This window comes from Bos javanicus, chromosome 18, assembly GCF_032452875.1.
Source record: "Bos javanicus breed banteng chromosome 18, ARS-OSU_banteng_1.0, whole genome shotgun sequence".
NCBI lineage: Eukaryota > Metazoa > Chordata > Mammalia > Artiodactyla > Bovidae > Bos > Bos javanicus.
Window position 1 is genome coordinate 39,568,277 of NC_083885.1, and position 20,871 is coordinate 39,589,147.

Here is a 20,871-nt window from a genome sequence, read left to right on the forward strand (position 1 = left end):
TCCCCTGGGATCATATATAGGGGGGAAATGGCATGTTTTTCTTAATGACTTTAGTTCAGACAGGCAAGATACTTCTACTGCCTGCTACTGCCTGACGTGTTATTTTCATCTTTCAGAATTCCTCTGGCTAATATTTAAGCTATTATTATTACCTTACCATTTGGCAAGAAAGCCAAACCATAAGCATATATGCAGACTTCCTAATGTTTCTCTTTGTAGTAAAGGTAGAGGTATTTTTTGCACGCTCTCAGCCAACAAAGACATGGATAGAAAAATGGGACGATCATCTAGCTTTGTATTGGTTCCAGAGGGAGCATGTATGAAATCAAATATGTGAAAACCACATCTGTGTAAAGTGTGATTTTAATGGACCCATCTTTTTGAGAGAAACAAGATGGGTTGACTTTAGGTTCCAGTGGATGTCAGAGTACTCCAGACCACACGTATTCTGGTGCATCATTGTAATTTCTCTGCTGTTCCTGGCTGGCCTTGTACTGCTTCTGTTCTCGGTAGCTCCGCAGGGCCAGCACCACGCTGGCGCCATACATCACCACCAGAAGACAAGCAAAGGTGGCAGCCGCTCCATCAGTGCCTGCCAGCTGGCAGTTCATCCAGGTGAGACCCTTGCGGGCATAGACCCTCTCTCTTGTCCTGCAAGTGTCTGTGGCATTGATCTGCAAGGCTGCGTGGAGGTAAATGCTGATGCCCACGCAGTAGCCCACTGCCGCCAGGAGGCTGAAGGCAGCCTCCAGGAGGAGCCACTTCCCCGGCAGTTTGTGTAGACTTTTGGCTCCTTGGAGTAAAACACCCAAGGTGAGGACACCGAGCCCCAGAGAAACAGCCACGCCGCCGTATATCAGGGGTGCCCGGAGGATTGTGTACTGCTGGTCCAGCTGCCGAACCTGCTCCAGCTCGGTGCCCTCAAATGGCGAGTAATAGTTGTTCCCAAAGCCACCGCCGCTGGCAAAGCTGGCGCTGAATCCGGCCAGGACAAAGTAGGAAGCCACGATACACATGAGAACCATCCCATTCAGTATCACCTCCACTATCTGTATCACACCTAGGAGGAGAGAGATGGGGGATTTAGCGCTGATCACTCACCCAGGAAAACTCCCTAGGTCAGACAAGAGAAATAACATCGGTGAGCTGATTGTGAGGACACAGATTCAACATTAACATCCTTGGTTTTGGGGGGTTTTTTGGTTCATCTTGGGGGGGGTGGGTGCTTTCTTTTTGGCTACACCATGTGGCATGTAGAACTTTCCTGACTAGAGATCAAATCCATGCCTCCTACAGTGGAAGCACGGAGTCTTAACCACTGGACCTCCAGGGAAGTCCCCGTTTTTTATTTTGTTTTAGCACTTGTGTTTGAAAAATCAAAATGCCACTGTGGAAAAAGTTTTGGCAAACTACACATACATTTAACCATGTGACTTTGCAACCTGTACCCCTGAGCATTCATCCTAAAGAAATGAAAACCTAGGTCTACACAAAAACATGTACATGGATGTCAGAGCAAACCCAAATGCCCTCCAATGGGTGAACAGTTAAACAAGCTGGTACAGCCCTCCCAAGGGGAAACTCTACTCAGCGGAGAAAAGGAACGAGCAGTTGATACTCAGAACAGCTCGGATGGATCTCAAGGGATTCATAATGAGTGGAAAAAAGAAAAAGCCATACTCTAAAGGTTACATACTGTATGATTCCATTTACATAACAGTCTCAAAATGAGAACAGATTCATGGTTGTCGGAGGATGGGGATGAGTGGGGGTGGGGGACGGGAGGGGTGGGACTGTGAGTGGGGGAGCCGACTGTGGTGGTGCTCACACGAATCTGCACGTGCGATAAAACCTCAGAGACCTACACTCACACAGATTCGAGCGCATATAAAACTGGTCAAATCCTAAACAAAAGCTCTGAAGATTAGCAGTTTCCTGGTTGTGATACTGTACTACAGTCACCATTGGGATAAACCGAGTTCATGCCATGCAGTGCAGTACTGTGCTGTATTAGCAGTGTTCCGTGAATGTATAATTATTTCAAATTTTAAGGTTTTAAAATAATAGAAGTGACATAAAAGGTTGTAAACTGAAAAAAAATTCACCCATGTCACTGTCCACCGTTTTCTACCCCCAACCACTTTTAGTGTTTTCTAATACAACTTTCCAGCATTCCTTTATGCAAATAAAAATATTCAAGTCTGAATTTCATCCCCCCACCTTCCCCTGCGAGTGTCATTGGGACACCACACACACTGCTCTGCATCGTGCTTTTTTCACTCATTCCTACAGATGTTTTCAGATCAGCTCCGACAGGGTCCCCATGCCCTGTGACGTGGCCTCCAACCCCACCTGTGGGTGGACCAATCTACTCAACCAGGATCCTATTGCTGGATACCTAGCCTGTTCACCTGGGGGGTTCTTCCAAGTTTAAGGAACCAACAAATGCCACGAGGCAGGAGACACCAGCAGGTGAATGGAGATAAACGTTGTCTTGTCCAGAGTCACCTTTCACTTCTTGAAGGGGACCTCAGCCTCTCGTGAGGTATATTCCTGGGAGAAGGTCTCCTGTGGTTCCCTCAGGTGTCAGGGATGAAAACAAAGAGGAGGCATAAGAACTTAGAGTGGGAGTGCAGGCTCACTTCCCCGCTCTTTGCTGCCTTGTGACTGTGCCCCTCATTGGCTCTAAGCCTCAGATACTTCATCTGACAAATAAATGAAGGTAATGCCTTCTTTTGTCTGTCTTATCCCACAGGGCTGGGGTGAGGCTCAGATGAAAGCAAGTATGTGAAAATACCTGGAAAATCGTAAAATGTTATGCAAGTGGACGGTGATGCTACCTAGTAACATTTATAAAATGAAAGAGGATTAGTAAGAGTAATTTAGGAAATGGGACAAGCTTATGAAAAGCATGAATTCCAGAAATCAGAAAAACCCTCTAATACACAAAGGGGTACCACAGTGTTTATAAACTGAGCAGCTAAACACCAGTGTGTCTACAGTACTTAGGCAACAGCTACTGGGCTTGCTGATTCTATCTCCTGCTGGGCCCACACAAATTCCAAGGAGGTCCACAGGACAGAAGTAGCAATAATTAAGGACTCTGAGAGCTGAGAAGCTACATTCCTCTCATTTAAATCTGAAAATAACATCAGGCCAGAACTGTATACTCCTACCCCAGGCACCATAAACTACTGGCTTCTCTCTCCCTACAGCGAACTGACCCAGAGATCATTCTAATTCATGGAGAGTAGCTATCTCCCCTAACCATACCTTTCTCTGCCTTGGTTTTCCTTCTGCATGCAATTAATCTCTCACCCTCTGAAGGGAAGCAGGAATGCTGTGTTAATACAAGATGTGGGCAGCCTGAACCTCTCCTTCTGGGACAGAGAAGTCATAATACACAGAGCACATATCTGCCAGCCTGGAATGGACTATATCTGGATCTTGTCAATCACTCCATTGACTACAACAAGCAAGAGGAATAACGGTCTGTTGCCGGGTCCAATGATGAAGAAATACGGCCACTGGGTATTACTCAGAGCACTGGCCTACCTGGCTTTGCTGAAAACAATGAACAGGTTCAAGTATCTCCAAGCATGCGGTTAGTGCAGAAAGATTCAGACATCAGGAGAAAAGAAAAGGGTGGCCTACTAGGAGCCTGGTGGGCTACAGTCCACGGAGTAGCCATGAATTGGACAGGATTTAGTAATTAAACCACAACCACCACTAGAGCCAGCAGTTAGGGATAAGCTGTAGAGGGAAATGAAACCTGAAACAAATAGATTTTTGTTGTAAAATAGCATCTTTTTTGGGTGAGGCTGCTTTTGTGGCTAATCAAATTAAAACTCTTCTCCAAAAGCAAATACTGTTAATACTTTCTTATATATTCTTCAAGAAGCTTTCTAATCATATACAAGCAAATATATGTATTTCCTTTTGTAAACCCAAATGGAACTCACCTTTTAAATGTGCCAAGTAAGGAAATAATATTATAAATGTAAAGAGAACCATCACCTCCAAATCAAAATTTTTTCTTTGGATTTTTATTGGTGTCACATAAAGCAAAGAACATATTCACTTGTACCAAGAATATATTATAATGGGCTATAAGTCCTAATTTAACATGCAGTAAGAACCCATGAGGTTGTCTGGCCAAAAGTAGCATTCTTCTGCTGGGAAAGATTTTACATTCTTTGATTCTGGATGGATCCTAAATTCTGGTTGTCGAGTTGAATCTGTTGTACAATGGTACATTTACAAGAGGTACAAAAAACGTATTGAGCTTTCAAGGCCATTGTAAGGGGGCTTGTTAGAAAACCTCTTTTGCAACCCAGTAAAATAATCTGATTCCTCTTTCTTCAGCCCACGTCTCCTCCAACTTAAATCTCACAGAAGTGGTCTCCCCAGTATCCCCACCCGCCCTCACCCAGAGCATTAAGGAAGTGAAGAACCTAGAGTTCAGTGAGGAAAAAGTTTGAGGCTAATCTGCTTGAGACAGCTGTGTTTAGAGGACTTAAGGCTGAAATGTTTTTTCATGTCTATGTGGCTTTTCATGCACATTGAGGATAAGGTTCTTCAAGTACCCTTGGTTATCTGCCTTTATTCAATCAAGAGTGCATTTTGCCACAGCACATGCCTTTTCCTTGTGGCTCCTAGGCTCTGGTTTTGGTGTGTTTTTATTGTTTTATTTTCATCTTTGTTTTTTAAAGTCATTTTGGTCAGTCCCTCACCAACAGAGAGCTCCAGAACCAGGGTTTATTACATCAGGTGGTACTGTTTCAAGTACCCTGGAATTCGGCCCAGCAAACCAAAGCTGGACTGTTTACCTCCTGAGGGCTGGCAAGTTCTACAACAAAGCATTCCACGGAAGACGGTAGTTCAGAGTAACTTCCATCACCCAAGTTTGGCAGAATGTTTTAAAAAGCCTAAAACGCCAACATTTCTGCAGGCTTCTCCTTCAGCTTTCTGACCTTTTGGTAACCCCTGATGGCCAGCGCGGCCCCCACTGCAAAGACCCCAATGCCCAGGGCAGCAAAGATTCCAGCACCAATGTCTCCCCCATGGAAACTGCAGCTGAAGCCACTGTATCCTTTGCTCTGGTACAGCGCCTCCCTCTCCTTGCACACGGGAGAGGCATAGGCAGCCGAGAGGTTGTGGAAATAGAAGTACAAGGCCGGGATGTATGCCCCGGCAATAAGCATGTGCAGCACACCTTCAATCACCAGCAATGGGGGGCAGTGCCACGGCACCCGCAGAACGCCCAGGATGAGGAGGAGGCAGCAGAAGGCCATGAAGGCTCCGCTGCAGGCCATCGCCACAGTGACCGTGGGCAGCTTTAGCTGGTAGAACTGAATGTCCAACTGCTGCGCTTTCTCCCCGTCAGCACCACTGAAACCACTGTAAGCCCCTCCATACTGGTAGTAGTAAATTCCCCCCAGGCTGGTGATGCCCGTGAAGCCCCCCGTGGAACTGTAAGACACAGAGCTGCAGGCCAGGATCAGCAAGTTCAGGAGAACCTCCAGCATTTGGCAGCAGGCTGCAAAAGAAGGGCGTGTTACCATTTTGAGAGATGCTGTTTTACACTTGAAGACTTCCACCTCAAGGCTTATCTTCCCCGTGGCAGCTCATGCCAGAGCCAGCTCCTTCTTCTGCCCCTTGGAAGGCCTGAGCAGCCAAAGCTGCAGAATTAGCACTAGATGGTAGCAGGGAGCCGTGGCCTCCAGAAATTATGTCAGAGGTACTTTGGACTGAAAAGGGTAACCCTAAAAACAGCAAAGCAGCCGGTCCAAGTGGCTGCAGGACGATGAGGGGAGAAGTCAGGCCAGGAAGCAGGAAGAAAGGTGTTGTTTATGGAAGGCAAGAAGATTCTCTGCCGTAGCCCTGCCCTGCCACAAAGGCTGAAAAAATAGTTATGTCCTCTTTAGATGTTTTGTGGCCATCTTCAACTTGCTTCCCTTGTGGCTCAGCTGGTGAAGAATCCACCTGCAATGCAGGAGACCCCAGTTTGATTCCTGGGTCAGGAAGATCTGCTGGAGAAGGGATAGGCTACCCATTCCAGTACTCCTGGGCTTCCCTTGTGGCTCAGGTGGTAAAGAATCCACCTGCAATGTGGGAGACCTGGGTTTGATCCCTGGGTTGGGAAGGTCCCCTGGAGAAGGCAAAGGCTACCCACTCCAGTATTCTGGCCTGGAGAATTCCATGGACTGTATAGTCCATGGAGTTGCAAAGAGTCAGACACAACTGAGAGACTTTCTTTCAGTTTGGAAGAGGAAACTTCTCCACATTTGAAAAAGATTATAACATAGTGCTTAAAAATTATAATTAAGTCAGAAAAAAGCATGGAAGTTATCCATCAAAATATTAATCGCGGTTCACAAGTACCAGAGATAGGAAAGATTAAGTTAATTAATTACTGAAATATAATTAAACAGTAAAACATAACTTAATGTTCTTAGACTTTAATTCAAGAAGTAGTAGCTCAGATGGTAAAGAATCTGCCTGCAATTCAGGAGACCTGGCTTTGATCCCTGAGTTGGGAAGATGCCCTGGAGGAGGGCATGGCAACCCACTCCAGTATTCTTGCCTGGAGAATCCCATGGACAGAGGAGCCTGGTGGGCTACAGTCCATGGCATCGCAAAGAGCCAGACATGACTGAGCCACTAGCACTTTCACTTTCAAAGAGCAAATCTGGGCTGTGATACTTTCCCAGAGCTGGATTTTTTCAGGATCCTTGGCTGGACAATCAAAGAGCTCCAGCTTTTCTACCAAACCTGGCTGCTTTCCTTAAAGTCAGTTTTATTGTATATCACAATACAATACAACAAAATGACCCACATTAAGCCCACAGCTTGATAGAGTCTGACAAATGTGTATGCCATGTAATCATAATCAAGATATAGACTGTTTTCATCCTTCCAGAAAGTTCCCTAAAACCCTTTGGGGTCAATACCTCGCCCTCCTCCTCAGGCCGCCACTGATCTGCTCTCTGCCATTAGAAACTAGGTTTGTCTTTCTCGAATTTCATGCAAATGGAATCATACAGTTATGTGCTCTTTTGTGTATGGCTTCTTTTTCTCTTCATAATACAAAGCTGGGAGTTGTATGTGCTGGCATGGTTCTATGGGTCAGATGACTATAGGATCAGGCTGTTGCATCTCCCTGGCTTTTTCAGAACCAGATTTTGGGCCTGGGTCCAGTTGGTCTAGGGTTTCCCTGGTGGCTCAGTGGTAAAGAATCTGCCTGCCAGTGCAGGAGACATGAGTTTGATCCCTGGAAGTTGGGAAGAGCTCCTGGAGAAGGATGTGGCAACCCACTCGAATATTCTTGCCTGGAAAATCCCATGGACAGAGGAGCCTGCTGGTCTATAGTCCATGGGGTCCCAAAGAGTCAGCTGAACAGCAAACACCAGGTGGTCTAAGCATGAAGGTGTGCTACACTTGCACATTCGCTAAGTGAAACCAAGCACTCTCAAGTATTATGTTTACACTCTGCCATTCCCCCTCCAAAATGCAAATGACATTACTGTTTAAGTAACACACAAGGATGGTAAAAAAAAAGAAAGAAAGAAAATCTAGATGAAACAGAAATATAAAAATGATCTAAAGTCCAATCAATAAAACTGGAGAAGCCACTGTTACCATTTTTTTCTTTTGGACTTCCCTGCCACATGTGCATAATTTTTGCTGTTTATTTGTTTTTAAGTAAGAATAGGGTTCTCTTCTCTCTACTATTATATAACCCATTTTTTCACTTAATATAGTGTGAACAGTTTTTCTACCATAGCAAATATAAATATATTATTAAAGGATTATAGGATGCCATGATTAATTTAAATAATTGCGATGTAAAGGATATTTAGGCTTTTCGCAGTGTGTTGCTATATGGGAGCAGATATATGCTATGTATTTCCTAATAGAGTTTGGAGAGGCTCCACAAACTCATTCCTGTTGTAGCTTTAAATAGAACCAGAAAACAATGACCAGGGATAGGGGAGATGTCTGGTAATATGTTTTTAAAAATAAAAGCCCAGAGCCTCTCTAGGCCTTACTTGCCCCTTAAAGGATCTGGCTCACTGAGTCAGCACCTCTCTCTTAAGCAGCAGTTATGCACTTCAGGTCATTCATTCCTCTGATTCTGGCTGAATATTTCAGATCTGTTAATGAGTTAACACTCTTTGAGTTAGCCATGGTTTGAAATCTTGACATAGGCTCAGTCCCATAAGCACTGGGTAAGGATATTGAGAATGCAAGGGTAATGGGGTACTGAGAAAGCAAGTTGAGGAGCAAAATCTCCACAACTGTCCCCCTGAACCTTTTCAGCATGGTCACAAGTCAATTCCATAGGCAGTAAGAAGCCATCTCAGAACTAAACCTCTAGGCTCTGAATGACAGACACCACCACTGACTATAGAGATTATAACATTTGGAGAGAGAAATTAAATTTTAAAGGATGGTTTGCAAGTAAGGCTGCAAGCTGAATGCAAACATTACATTTAAAAACACACACACCCACTTTCCTTGTTATACTGGCCTAATTTCCCTCTTATGATATTTTCCATTATGATTTAAGCAACAGAGGTCTAAAGGAAGAGGAAAGGGACAAAAAGGGAAAGGAGAAGCTGCCCCAAATGCAAATCGGAGGGAGCCAAGAGGAGAGCAGGTGATGTATCTCCTTCCCAGGGAACCTGTAACTCCTCATCATCCCTCCAAATAATAAACCCATAGCACAACCTATACACACAGGATTCCTAGTGATCTGATATGCACATGTAATATTTGTACTTGCTTATTATCTGATCTTTATCCTCAGCCTTTAAAGATTTTGGTAGCTGAGGAGTCTTGCCCCAAACCGTGAATTCAGGGCTTATCTCTTTTTGTCAGTGTTCCACTGAACTTCCTAAGGGTGACTCAGCCCAAACTGCAAGGTCTCCCTAAGAAGTCAGAGCCACAGCTGCCTCCCCTCTTTGCCCGTTTGCCGGGGGAGGAGGACGTGATTTCACCGATAAGGAAAAGAAGTCACAGAAGATCTAAGACAAGGCTGAAATTCTTCAGGGGACCTTTACTCAGGTGTGCCTTTCCTGCTGAGACAAGTTCCTGGTGTTCAATGACTGCTGCTCTCAAAACAATACAATGTTGTGTGTATATACGGGTCTCTGTGTGTCCAGAGATCTTTATAAGCTCTCATTTGTTAGCTTCTGACTGCTGAGCCATCCTTTCACTATCTTGACTCAGAAACCCAACCTCTAGGCCCAAAGCCAAATAACCAGAAGCAATCAAAGCTAAATCAGGGGCCTCAAGCTCGGCCCTCTTCTCTCTCTTGGTAAATCAATCACCAAAGAAGAATACCTCTAGAAAGAAACCTGTTAAACAGCCTCTGGCTTGTTCCTACTATTTATATCATCAAGTAAAGAAGGTCAAGCACATAAACCATATCAGGCCTTAGCGTTAGGCTCTAAGTTTCAATTCCAGCTCTTCCACTTCACAGCTGTGTGACTTTGTATAACTTACTGTACCTCTCTGAGCCTCAGGAGTTGTTGAGAGAATTAAAAGCAATGGGGTGTGCCAACATATGTAAACTAGAGTAAGGATTCTTGTACCCAGATTACCTAGAGCTCTTCAATAAGAGTTCTACGTAATCCTATAACAGTGTATCTCACTGTAATCATTCCAAGGGACACTTTCAGGTGTAAGTTTCATGATTTCTCCCCCTCAGGCTGAGAAGTTTTCCCCTCTTAATCATAGGCAGCTGAGGTAAATTTCTCACCAAATCATGTGAGCCATAAGGACTCACCTTGACAAACCTGATTTTCTTCATTGTTGGCAAGGCCAAGCCTGGTGCTAGGATGGGAACTCTGGAAAACCACATTTGGAGCTGACACATGATATTATTTAAAATCACAGTTCTTCAAACTGTGGATTCTAAGAAGTATGTTTTTTTAAAAAATATTTTATTTTACCTTTATTTATTTGGCTGTGCCGGGTCTTAGTTGTGGCACGCAGGATCTTCAGTCTTTATTGCAGCATGCAAACCCTTAGTTGCAGCATATGGGATCTAGTTCCCTGACCAGGGTTCGAACCCAGGTCCTTTGTACTGGGAGTGGAAGTCTTAGCCAGTGGACCACCAGGGAAGTCCCTTAAGTGTGTTTTTTGGTTTATTAATAACACAGAACAGGATAGAAGTTGGTTCATGATGTGTGTGTATTTCTTACTGTGGGTTTCAGTCAACAACATTTAAAAGCCATGATGGCATGTTTGGGCATCAGATCTCCTGTCCTGTGGCATGAGCTCAACCTGTCTGCCATCTCCAGGTCATCTTCCCTCTCTAGTTCTGACCACCTTGCCTGATGAGCCCCACTCTGACAGCTGGCATCTCAGAGCTGGCTCTGCCTGGAGGTCCATCTGCAGCCTGAACATTGCAGGCATGGCTGCCTCATCACCCCTAGGCATGTCCAAGAAGAAACATGGGAAACCTGGCCACCTGTTTTTTGTTTTTTTAAAACATGTGATCCTCATGCGGGTATGAAAACAAAAATGCTAGGAAACCAAAAGGGAGGTCTGCTTGAATTTTTGCCCCACCAGCTTGGACCCCTTCCAGGACCACCACCAAAGGTAAGTAAATGGTCTGCCTTCAAAATGGCTCACCTCTCCCGGTGCACAGGTATCTGCACTTGTGGCATTCCAGGAGCCCTTCAGCCTCTGACTGGTAATATACCACTTCCTGTAGTCCAGGCCGGGGGTTCGAGAGTGGGTATCTCCCTGAAGTGGGTTCACTATAACCAAACACATACATGGCCATTAGCAGGCTTCAAATTCAATAGTTTGTTCAGTATTAGAACTCTGGACACCTCATGCTGGGCCCAGAGGTTAAAGAATGCACAGAACAGAAAATCTGCCACAGTTTTCATACTCCAGAGAATTTTCTGGCTTAGTGGTTCCAAAGGGTGTTCAAACACTTGGCCCAATTCTGCTAAGTACATCACTTATCCCAGTAATTCTGAGCCCCACCTCTCATGCTGGCTTGTTGGCCTGCTGGGGAAACAGGGAGGGTGGCTATTGAACAGGTAGCTGGGAACCACTTGGGGGAGCTTTTCAGTTCATTGAGGATGGGCTCTCTTCAATACTAGTTTGCATTCAAAAGACTGATGTCCAGGCTGGGATTCTCTTCCTTCCCTTGTTACTTTGAAAAGAGGTGAATCAGCAGTAATTCTCTAGGTTCTGGTGGTATAGACAACTTTGTACATCATAGCTCTCCCTCTTCTTCTGACAGCCCTGGCATATTCTATTCTGCCCCTTCTCCTCATCCCCTACTCCCAACCTTCCCCATCACTTTATCCAGCACATCTTGGGCTTTTGTCCAAGATTCTGTGGTGAATGGTGGGGGCTGCATTCTACTACCTGGGCTCCAGAGATTCTTATAGAACACAGATCTCATCATGTACCTTTTGGGTTCAAATCCATAAAGTCCAAACTTTAAGCACAGTGCCGGAGGGCCCTTGTTCATCACTCTCCACTCACAATCTCACTTTTACAGACCCAGCCATAGTGAACTGCCCCTCTCCCTGCCCTAAAAGATGATCTGCATTCCCATGCCTCTAGATCACCGTGTCACCGTGAGAGACAGCCTGGAGTTCCTTCTCCAGAACTCAGCTTTGAGTCTGTCTCCTCCGGCAAACATTCCAGAGTCCAGTCAGGGCTCCAGCTCAGTTCTCTCTGAATCGGTTTCTCCTGGAGCAGCACATTTCACATGTGCTGCAAATTGGGCTATTTACTTGTCAGTGTCCTATGGACATCCTGAGTAGACCTCTGTAGTTCCTGGCCCTGCCTCCCATCCATTAAATACATGCTTGTTATGTGGAACAGAGTCAAATAAATGGCTTTTGATTTTAAACCACCAACTATCTGTGAACAAAAGCAGCAAAAGTATTCCCTTCACTAGCTTTGGGGCTAGTAGGGGTAGTGGTGGTTGTGGTGGTCAGGGAGCCCAGGACACCATTTTAAAAGGAAATTAAAAAAAGAAGTTGTGGCTTCTCCTAGGTCTGCTGCTGCTGCTGCTGCTGCTAAGTTGCGTCAGTCGTGTCCGACTCTGTGTGACCCCACGGACGGCAGCCCACTAGGCTCCACTGTCCCTGGGATTCTCCAGGCAAGAACACTGGAGTGGGTTGCCATTTCCTTCTCCAATGCATGACAGTGAAAAGTGAAAGTGAAGTCGCTCAGTCCTGTCCGATTCTTAGTGACCCCATGGACTGCAGCCCACCAGGCTCCTCAGCCCATGGGATTTTCCAGGCAAGAGCACTGGAGTGGGGTGCCATTGCCTTCTCCGTCTCCTAGGTCAGGCAGTTGCAGCGCAGTTTGGCTTTAGGTAGGGAAACAATGACCAGTGCCTGTGACTGTAACAGGGCACATCCTTTGTTACACCTTGGCTAATTAGTTCTAGATAATTTAACATAAACTCAGGATAGTAGCTTTCCCGCTTTGTGGACACAACTGGGAGAGAGACTGGGCTAAAGCCTCCAAGTCCCATAGCAGACAGGAGCCTGGACTCCTCCTAGGGATGAGGGCAAAAAACAGTAGGTAATCATCACTCTAGTACCTGCCTGTCTCCTGGCATCTAATCTGGGCTTTCAGTAATATTTGTGGAGTTAGAACATGCAATGGGAAAAGGACCACTTCCCTAGAGAAAGAGTGGGGCCTGGGAATACTGCCTTTCCTTCCTTCCTTCCATCCTAACCCTCTCTCCCAGCTTACCAAGTCTTCTAAAACATCATGATGCTGTCACTCCACAGGCCTTGTGGGAACTCTGTTCTAAAGATAGGGATGGCAAAATTTGTTCATTCAGGAAGGTGAGGTCTGAAACAATCATGGGATTTGAATGAAGCTGCCCAGAAGGACCTCACTGACAAAGATGTGGGAAATCTCTGCTCTTCTGTGCAGAGTTTTAATTCATTCAGTTCTTTGGCTAAAAGTCTAGCTTCTCCCAGCTGTCTGGTTTTGAAATGCGTATAGCCCTGGAAAGGGTTACACATTAAGGTATTAACTTTTCACTGGACTGACTTTATTAGGCCTGGACCTCCAGGGAACGGGGAGGCCTGGTTTTGGAAAACAGGACAAGGGTCTGAAGCCTCAAGGGGGCAGTCCTGTGACTGTGTGTGTGTGTGGTGGGGGGTGGGGGTTGTATCAGGGAGGAGCCTCAGATTAACCCCACCCACTTAATCTCCTTCCTACTCCTTCCCCTTCTGGTCCTGCAGTCCTTTCTTCTTTACCTTCTTTACCGGCCCTTCCACTTTAAACGGGGAGTGGGGCGGCGGGGAGTGGAAAAGGGTAGTGGGTCTCTGCTTTGTTAACCGGGTTCAGGTCAAGAAGTGTGTGTGCGGGGGAGGGGAGAGGGTGTGGTGGTGGGCACTGTCAAGTCTTCCTTCCCTCCTTGCTGCTAAGTCGCTTCAGTCATGTCTGACTCTGTGCGAGCCCATAGACGGCAGCCCACGAGGCTCCCCCGTCCCTGGGATTCTCCAGGCAAGAACACTGGAGTGGGTTGCCATTTCCTCACCTCTAAAAGCTCAAACGGGAAGAATGGCACTTTCTCTAAACCCGCTTCCTAGGACAAGTAGTCGGGACCGCAGGCGGGCCTCAGACCCAGGCTTCCTCAGGGCCGAGATCCAGGGCCCCCGCAGCCCCACCTCACCTTTCGGGTCCTCGGCGTCCGAGGCCCTCCTTCCGCAGGGGCGGTGGCTCCGGGGTTTCCAACGTCGCGGGCCAGGGGGGCGGGGCCGCGTCCCAGGTCGGCCGCCGGGGTCCGTCCCGCGTCCGACTCTGGCGGGAGTTTTCCCAAACTCTTTGTTCGCCGCCGCGATGGTCCCCGGCCCTGGGCCTGTCCTGGCGAGGTTCCCGGTTCCTCTCCCTGTCCCGGTCCCCGTCCCTCCGCCCGCCCCCGTTTCTCTCCCTGTGCCGGTCCCCGGCTCTGTCCCGCTGTCTCTCGGGGTGGCGGTCTCGTTCCGGGCGGGGATGCCGGTCTGGGTCCCGCTCTCTCGGCCGGGCCCGGGACTCGCGAGTCCCCGACGTCTGTTCCATGGCTTGGTTGCGCGTCCCCGCCCCGGAGCGACCCGAGGGCAACAATCCACAAGTTTCGACGGCAGGTGGCCAAGCTTGGGGGCGGGACGCTCACCTGCGCGCACGCGCACTAATCCCGCTGCGGCCCGGGAGAGCATTCACCTGATGACCCGCGCCGGAAGGGGGAGCAGGTAAGCGCGGCCCGGGGTTTGGGCGCGCGTGAGCCCGGATTGGGTGCGAGCCTAGAGCGCGGTGCAGCTTTACACAGTGAGGACGCGACTACTGCCCGCCCGCCGTGCCTCGTCAACCATGAGGTATCTGCGCCGTGACCCCTCAAGATGGCGGCCAGGGGGACTGTGCCCTCAACTTAGCACCTTGGGTTTGCTTTCCCAGACTGTTTCCATCTGTTTTCTCCCTCAGCCACTCAGCTAGCCAGTGGTTGTCCTCTTTCTCCCTCTCCTGCTGTCCTTACAACTGCGTTCTAGGGGACTTGAGGCCAATGCATCCGTTTATAAGAGTGCAGTACTCTTGCCTGAAAAATCCCATGGACAGAGGAGCCTGGTGGGCTGCAGTCTATGGGGTCACTAAGAGTCGGACACGACTGAGCGACTTCACCTTCACTTTTCACTTTCAGGCATTGGAGAAGGAAATGGCAACCCACTCCAGTGTTCTTGTCTGCAGAATCCCAGGGTCGGGGGAGCCTGGTGGGCTGCCGTCTATGGGGTCGCACAGAGTCAGACAAGACTGAAGCGACTTAGCAGCAGCAGCAGGACTTATAAAGCTTTTTTTTTAATGATGACCCACACAGAATTGACAGCTTTTTTGGTCAAATCAGGATATTTTAAAACATAAAATTGCTGTCTGTTAATGAATTATTTCAACAAATATGTGTGAGTGTCTAGCTTAGTGGGCTTGAGAGATCCTGCAGTGAACTCTCCTAGGGCACTTCCACTCTACTGTGTAAGGAGAAGGAGAACAGGCAATCAAAAGACGAGACAAACTTTGACGGAGCAGGTTTCTTTATCTAGATCTGGGAAGGGGACACTTGAGTTCTGGAAGAGAAGGAAGCAGCCTTGGGAACAGCTGAGAGAACGTTCCAGAAAGAGAAAAAGCCTGCGTTATGCAGAGGGCTGGACAAGAAGGTCGCTGTGAGGCTAGTGAGGTGGGGATGAGATGAGGCTGAGAAATGGAGCAGGAGCTGGTAGAGGATCTTCATGGTGAAGAGTCATTTTCAAAGAGCAGCGGGGAAACTTTGACATGTTTTGAGCCAGGAGAGTGACTTCTGATTTGCTCTGACTTACCTGTTTAAAAAAAAAAAAAAAAAAGATTGCTCGGACTTCTGTGAGGAAGATGGACTCCGTGGGCCCAAGAACAGTGTCAAGTGATGAGTTAGGAAGCTACTGAAGCATTCCAGGTAAGGAGTGATGGTGGCTGAGTTGATGGTGACAAGTAGACAGATGTAGGTTGCAGTTTGGAGGAAGAACTTAAAAGATGAGTGGATGGAGGAATCATTTACTGAGTTGGGAAGACAGGAGAGAAACAGGGTTGAAGAAAATTGGAGGGTTCCATTTTGGACATGTTGAAACCACAGGACTCCACTCAGGACTTAATGAAGCTCAGATTCTTTATGTCTCAAGTCAGAGGGAATTAATTCAGCGAGCGAGAGGCAAAGTGATAGGTAAGAAGTAGATTTATTAATATAGAATGCTTATGAAGGATACAGGTGAGCAGGCAAGAGGGCGCTGCTTCAGGAAATAAGTGGGCTACATTTTTATAATCAAAGGAAAAGTAGGGAAGAAGAGAAGACTACCTTCTTCCTCTTCCTTTGTAAAGATGTTGCGGGAAAATAGGACACTAGAGGATGATCAGTTCCCAGGTGAGTTCCTGGGATGGGCCACCAAATAGTAGTCCTTTAATTGCTTAATTAAACGTTAATTAAGGATATAAAGAGTAATAGAATGAGGATAGCTCAGTGAGGAAATTCAGTGGAGAAAAGAGGCTGAATAATTCAGCCAGAAGGTAAGAGAAAGAACGACATGGTGAGACCAAGTTTCGGTGAACAAGGCCCGCACTTTATTTTCCAAAGTAGTTTTTATACCTTAAGTTATGCATAGAGGATAATGGGGGAAGGGGTAGAGTCATGCAGTAAGCCAGGCTTTCTTCCTGCAAACTTATCATATGCAAAAGTTTAGGTGATTTGCATCATCTTCTGGCCCGGAGGCCTTTTTCTCTAAAGGTGATTATTCTAAAGTCAGGTGCCAGCCTCCAAAAAGCATTAGATAAAGTTGCATTCCTACAGAGCAAAGGTGTGGTGGGCTATAACAAGAAAAAGAATTAACTCACGGGTCCCAGGTTACAAACATTAAAGCTACTACTTACACCAATTATATTAATCAATACATTGCCAGGGACACAGCAGATAAGGGATATGGAAACTTAGCAGCAAACATTGGCCCAACAAGTGAAAATCCCTTCACCAATACAATTTCTAATCAATCTTTTAACTGCTCAAAGGAATCTGTATTTAGACAGTTTAGAACATCTCATGCCTCTCAGTTTGGAGGCTCTGAGCAATCACATGTGGCTGGAAAAACCTATTCAGGCAGGCTAGAGGACTTCCAAGGGAGTTTGTAGGTTGAAACACTGTCACACCCAGGAATTATTAACTGGAGCTGTAAGCTAACTCTTTTTCAGAGAGAGGTAGTGGGGAACAGCCCCCCGTAAAGTCAGAGGTGTAGGTGAAGGCACAAAGCAGAAAGTAGGCAGTCTCTGGTTGTGGGGGTAGATTGCTCGAGAATTTCCAGGGAGACTCCTGAGGCTTGATCTTGCCTTTGCGTATGCCAAGCCTCCTTCCTCATGACCTTTGCCAGGGGCGGAGCTCGCTCCCTGCATCTCCCCCTTTTTTATTTCTTAAAACAGCCAGATGCAGCTCAGTCACGAGCTTTTGAATGTTCTACCGAAGAATCCTGACAATACAAGGAAGAATGATTATGAGAAGCAAAATTAGAACTAAAGATATTAGACAGAATGTTTTTTCCAGAAGTAAAGTTAGAGAAGGTGTGAAATAAGTCATTAGCTGCTCCAGCGGTGGTAAAATCCAGTCGACAGTGTTCCAGGGTCTGTATTTGATTATGAAATTTCCCTAAGTCCAGGCCAATGTCAGAGCTGTTGCAAACACCTGAGATTATGTTTTTTGATTTTTTCCCATTCATAATCTGTCTCGTTTACCTTTAAAGATGTCACGCATATCCACCGGTAATCAGCATGGCAAGACAGAGCCATTTTCACTTTTAAAGCCCAGTCAGTAACTGGGTCCCAGTAACTGGGTCCCAGTAACTCAGTCCCAATATGCATTATTGCCACTTCTAAGGCGTCTACTCTCATCTCCAATTTTCTATCTATAACTTCCTGTGTTGCTAGACTTAAAGAGACATTTTTAGACATAGCATCAAGATATTGGGCAGTATGTACTTGTTGAGTCAATGATATTGCTGCCACAGTAACAGAAGTAATTGCTGCTATTAAAGCTGATATTCCTAAAATAAGTACCCACAAATCGTCGCGATCACATTAAATCTTGTAGTTGTTGTAACACAGCAAGACTAAGTTATATGAATAAGTGGTTACATCATAAGATAAGGTGGACATTGTAACACTACCAAAGAGCAAACATTATATTGAGGGTTTAAACAAAATGAGAGCATGCATTGTTCACAAGTCACTACATTGGGTCCACCAGTGAAAGTCACATGTACATTAAGTTTTCCAGAATTGTTGGTAAAGAGAAAAAACATAAGGAGAGGGTAGACAAGCCAAAACAGAATAAAGAATTATTTTCTGGTTGGAGTTCGCGCTGCAGCAGCCCCGTCGGTCGTGCCAGGATCTCGATGTTTATCTTGCCTCCCCTTCCGGCGGGCTCCTCTTTTGTGATCGAAGCAATGGGGGAACTGGATGTCTGGGGGTCTGCAACATGGCGAATCAACCTGTCTTGGATCTAAATTGGAGAATCTGCATCCTGTGGAAAAATGCAAGCACATCCTCGACCGCTAGTTAATAATGGGTCAGGACCCTTCCATTGTCCGGAGAGGAGGTCCTTCCATTTAACTAATGGTTTTGCATTCAATTGCTCCAGGCACCAATGACGAAGCATTGCAGTAGTTCCAGCCAGATCAGTATTTAGAATATTTATTACGAAAAGAGCAAATATTTATTATGAAAAGAGCATGTTGCAAGATTTGATGGGGACAGCTATACTTAAACTCCCCTTCTCCGCCCCTGGCAGTATCCTTTGTTTCATTTGTTTTTGTTTTATTTCGTATCATTACCTTAATAAGCTAATTGTTATTTTGCCACATTTATTCTACAATTTTATATATAGCTATAAAATCTTTTTTATGAAACATATAAGTTGAAGACACATGAGTGTCCCCACTAAATACTTGCTTATACTCAACTTGAGTTTACTGGTCATTTCCTTATGATTAACTTCTAGTTTAACATTTTGGCAGGAATATTAAAATAGGTGATGCTATATCGTTCTTGCTATGTTCTATCAGGAGGCACAAGATGTCAGTTTGTCCCACGATTGGCGATGTTAAATTTGATCACTCGGATAAGGTAGTATCCATCAGATTCTTCATTTTAAAGGAAGCACCCTCCATTTGTATTTAATAGCTTTGAGACTTTATATTCCTTCTTAACCTTTCTTGCCTGAATGAATTATTATAATGGTGGTTGCAAACTTGTGTTTTAATTCTATCAATCCTTCTATATTTATTGATTTATTGGCATTTTCCAGTAATGCAGAACTTTCCCTTCACCTACTGTGATCAACCTGCAGAAGTAGTTTCTATACCTCACCCCAAATTTAGTTCTCATGTCAAGACTGATGATGCCAAAAATGCAGCAGGTGGGTGTATTTGTTGCTTACATAATGAGGCTTTCTGGTGAGAGCAGAACAGATTCCCAAGTAGATTTGAGAATGACTTGAGAAAGCAGGAAGGGGTGACTGGCCTTGGGGTTTTATTGTGATTAGGGAATAGATCTGGGTGAAGATTCTTGTGTGTTCACATCAAGAACCTGCCTGATGTGGACTTCTGCCAGTGCCAAGGACTTACCTAAGCTTTCTTATCAGCTTTCTCAGTTGTGGGGCAGAAGGGGCAGGGGACTGGTGGGACTTGAAAAATGCCAGTAGTCAGAGTCAAAAGTGGTGTCAGACTATTAACTTGATAGACTTATTTCTCCCTGACAATGTGTCATAATGTATTAAGTTTTTGATACTTAACATTGCCCAAATTTGGCTAGTGGGGATCCTTTCACACTGTCTCCAGTGTGCTTTTGACATCAGGAGAAATATGCTGATATGCTCATGGGTCTTTGTGGTTTCATCTTGTGCCTCTTTGCCTGATTTTTCCCTTTCCTGAAGCACTCACTTCTCTTTCTCTCTCTCTCTTTTTTTTTTTTGATTTCACTTCTCTTGATGTTCCCTCATTTGGAGAATGCTCACTCCTGAGCCTCGCATCCCCATAGGAATGTTCTGTTAAGATCCACAGAATATCCTCTGTTCCTTCGAAGCTTGTCAGAGTTAGATCATAAGATGGGCTGAATGGGCCAGTGACCCAACGTAACAGTATTTTAAACATGATAGAAAGTTATTTTTCTCTTGGAAAAATCTGAGCCTATTTGGTGGCTCTGCTCTGTGAAGTTCTTGGAAGTCTAGGCTCCTTCTATGCCGTTTTGTCACCCTTCCAGATGCTGCCTTCTTCTACAAGCTCCAAAATGTCAACCAGGGACATTTCAGCCCATGGGAAGGAAAGAAAATTAGGGATTAGTAAGGGCTCTTCTCATTGCTTTAAGAGTGAGACCCAGAAGTTGGAGACATCACTTTCTGTTTACGTCTTGTTGGCCAAAAGATAATCACATGACTGTAGCTAACTGCAAAGGAAGCTGGGAAGTGTAGCTATGTACCTAGCTACAAATTGGGGCATAAAACCATGAGTGAGGGAAGAATGGAAAACAGGAATTTCATCTGTCGGTCTCAGAATTTGAAATTATACATTTGTTTCTGTTGTCTGTTCTTCTCTCTAGTCTGTCAGCTGCCTGGGACGCCTTTGCCATTATGCATGGCACACAGTTGGTGCTCAATAAGTAGTTGTTAAATATTTATTTACTTATTGATTTGGCTGCACCGGGTGGCACACGAAATCTTTAGTTTCAGCATGTGGGATCTAATTTCCTGGCCAAGGGTCAAACCTGGGCCTCCTGCATTGGGAACTCGGAGTTTTAGCCACTGGACCACAAGGGAAGTCCCAGTAATTGTTGAGTAAATAATAGTAGTTCTTCGATGAATTTTTCTACTCAGGAAGATGACAGAGACCTTATATTTTCCATGGCATCTTGAATTAGGTGTAAGATGGCATAAAGTGCATTAAAAGTAAAACAATCCTAATGTATATAATTTTTCTTAAATCCATCAACAACACAGGTAAGGAAGAAATAAGTAAATAAGTAAGGTATTTGAGAGTTAAAAATATGATGCTCATTATTTAATTTAAAATTTATGTCCTTTTATCTTAGTTTTTGTGGAAGACTTGGAACCAATGCCCTGACCTCACTTTTGTCTTAAAAATGTAACATACTTTGGTCACTCCACTATTATTTCAGGAGTGCTTGGTTAGACATTATGCATATGGCAGAAGGTTTAAAGGGAGGGACCCTTTTCTGAGGAAACCCTCTTGAGTTTTCACCTAAAGCAAAGAGCACGGTAGCAGATGGCTGAAGAGTAGGGAGAAGGAAAATACTTGCCATTGGGGTATTAGAGATGAT

The 20,871-nt window shown here is 45.5% G+C and overlaps 2 protein-coding genes across 4 annotated transcripts in view; one reads left to right on the forward strand and one right to left on the reverse strand.

Moving 5' to 3' along the window:
• Window positions 1-345: 345 nt before the first annotated feature.
• On the reverse strand, window positions 346-14,067 carry MARVELD3 (MARVEL domain containing 3). Of its 2 annotated transcripts, none has more exons than XM_061387818.1 (3): window positions 13,682-14,067; window positions 10,645-10,772; window positions 346-1,060 (listed from the first exon to the last, which is right to left on the reverse strand). In XM_061387818.1, exons 1-3 carry the CDS (start codon window positions 14,065-14,067, stop codon window positions 423-425), a joined length of 1,152 nt encoding a protein of 383 aa, XP_061243802.1. In that variant the 3' UTR covers window positions 346-422. The 2 variants fall into 2 exon arrangements, with proteins under 2 accessions (XP_061243802.1, XP_061243804.1); XM_061387820.1 differs by lacking the exon at window positions 346-1,060 and adding an exon at window positions 1,817-5,539.
• An 85-nt stretch (window positions 14,068-14,152) lies between these two features.
• Window positions 14,153-20,871, forward strand: part of TAT (tyrosine aminotransferase) — a 58,057-nt gene continuing 51,338 nt past the window's right edge. The window contains exon 1 of one of the 2 annotated variants that reach the window (XM_061387817.1): window positions 14,153-14,237. The gene's annotated coding sequence lies outside the window, so the exon portion shown is untranslated. The remainder of the gene's footprint in view (window positions 14,238-20,871) is intronic. The other variant, XM_061387816.1, reaches the window with a different exon arrangement.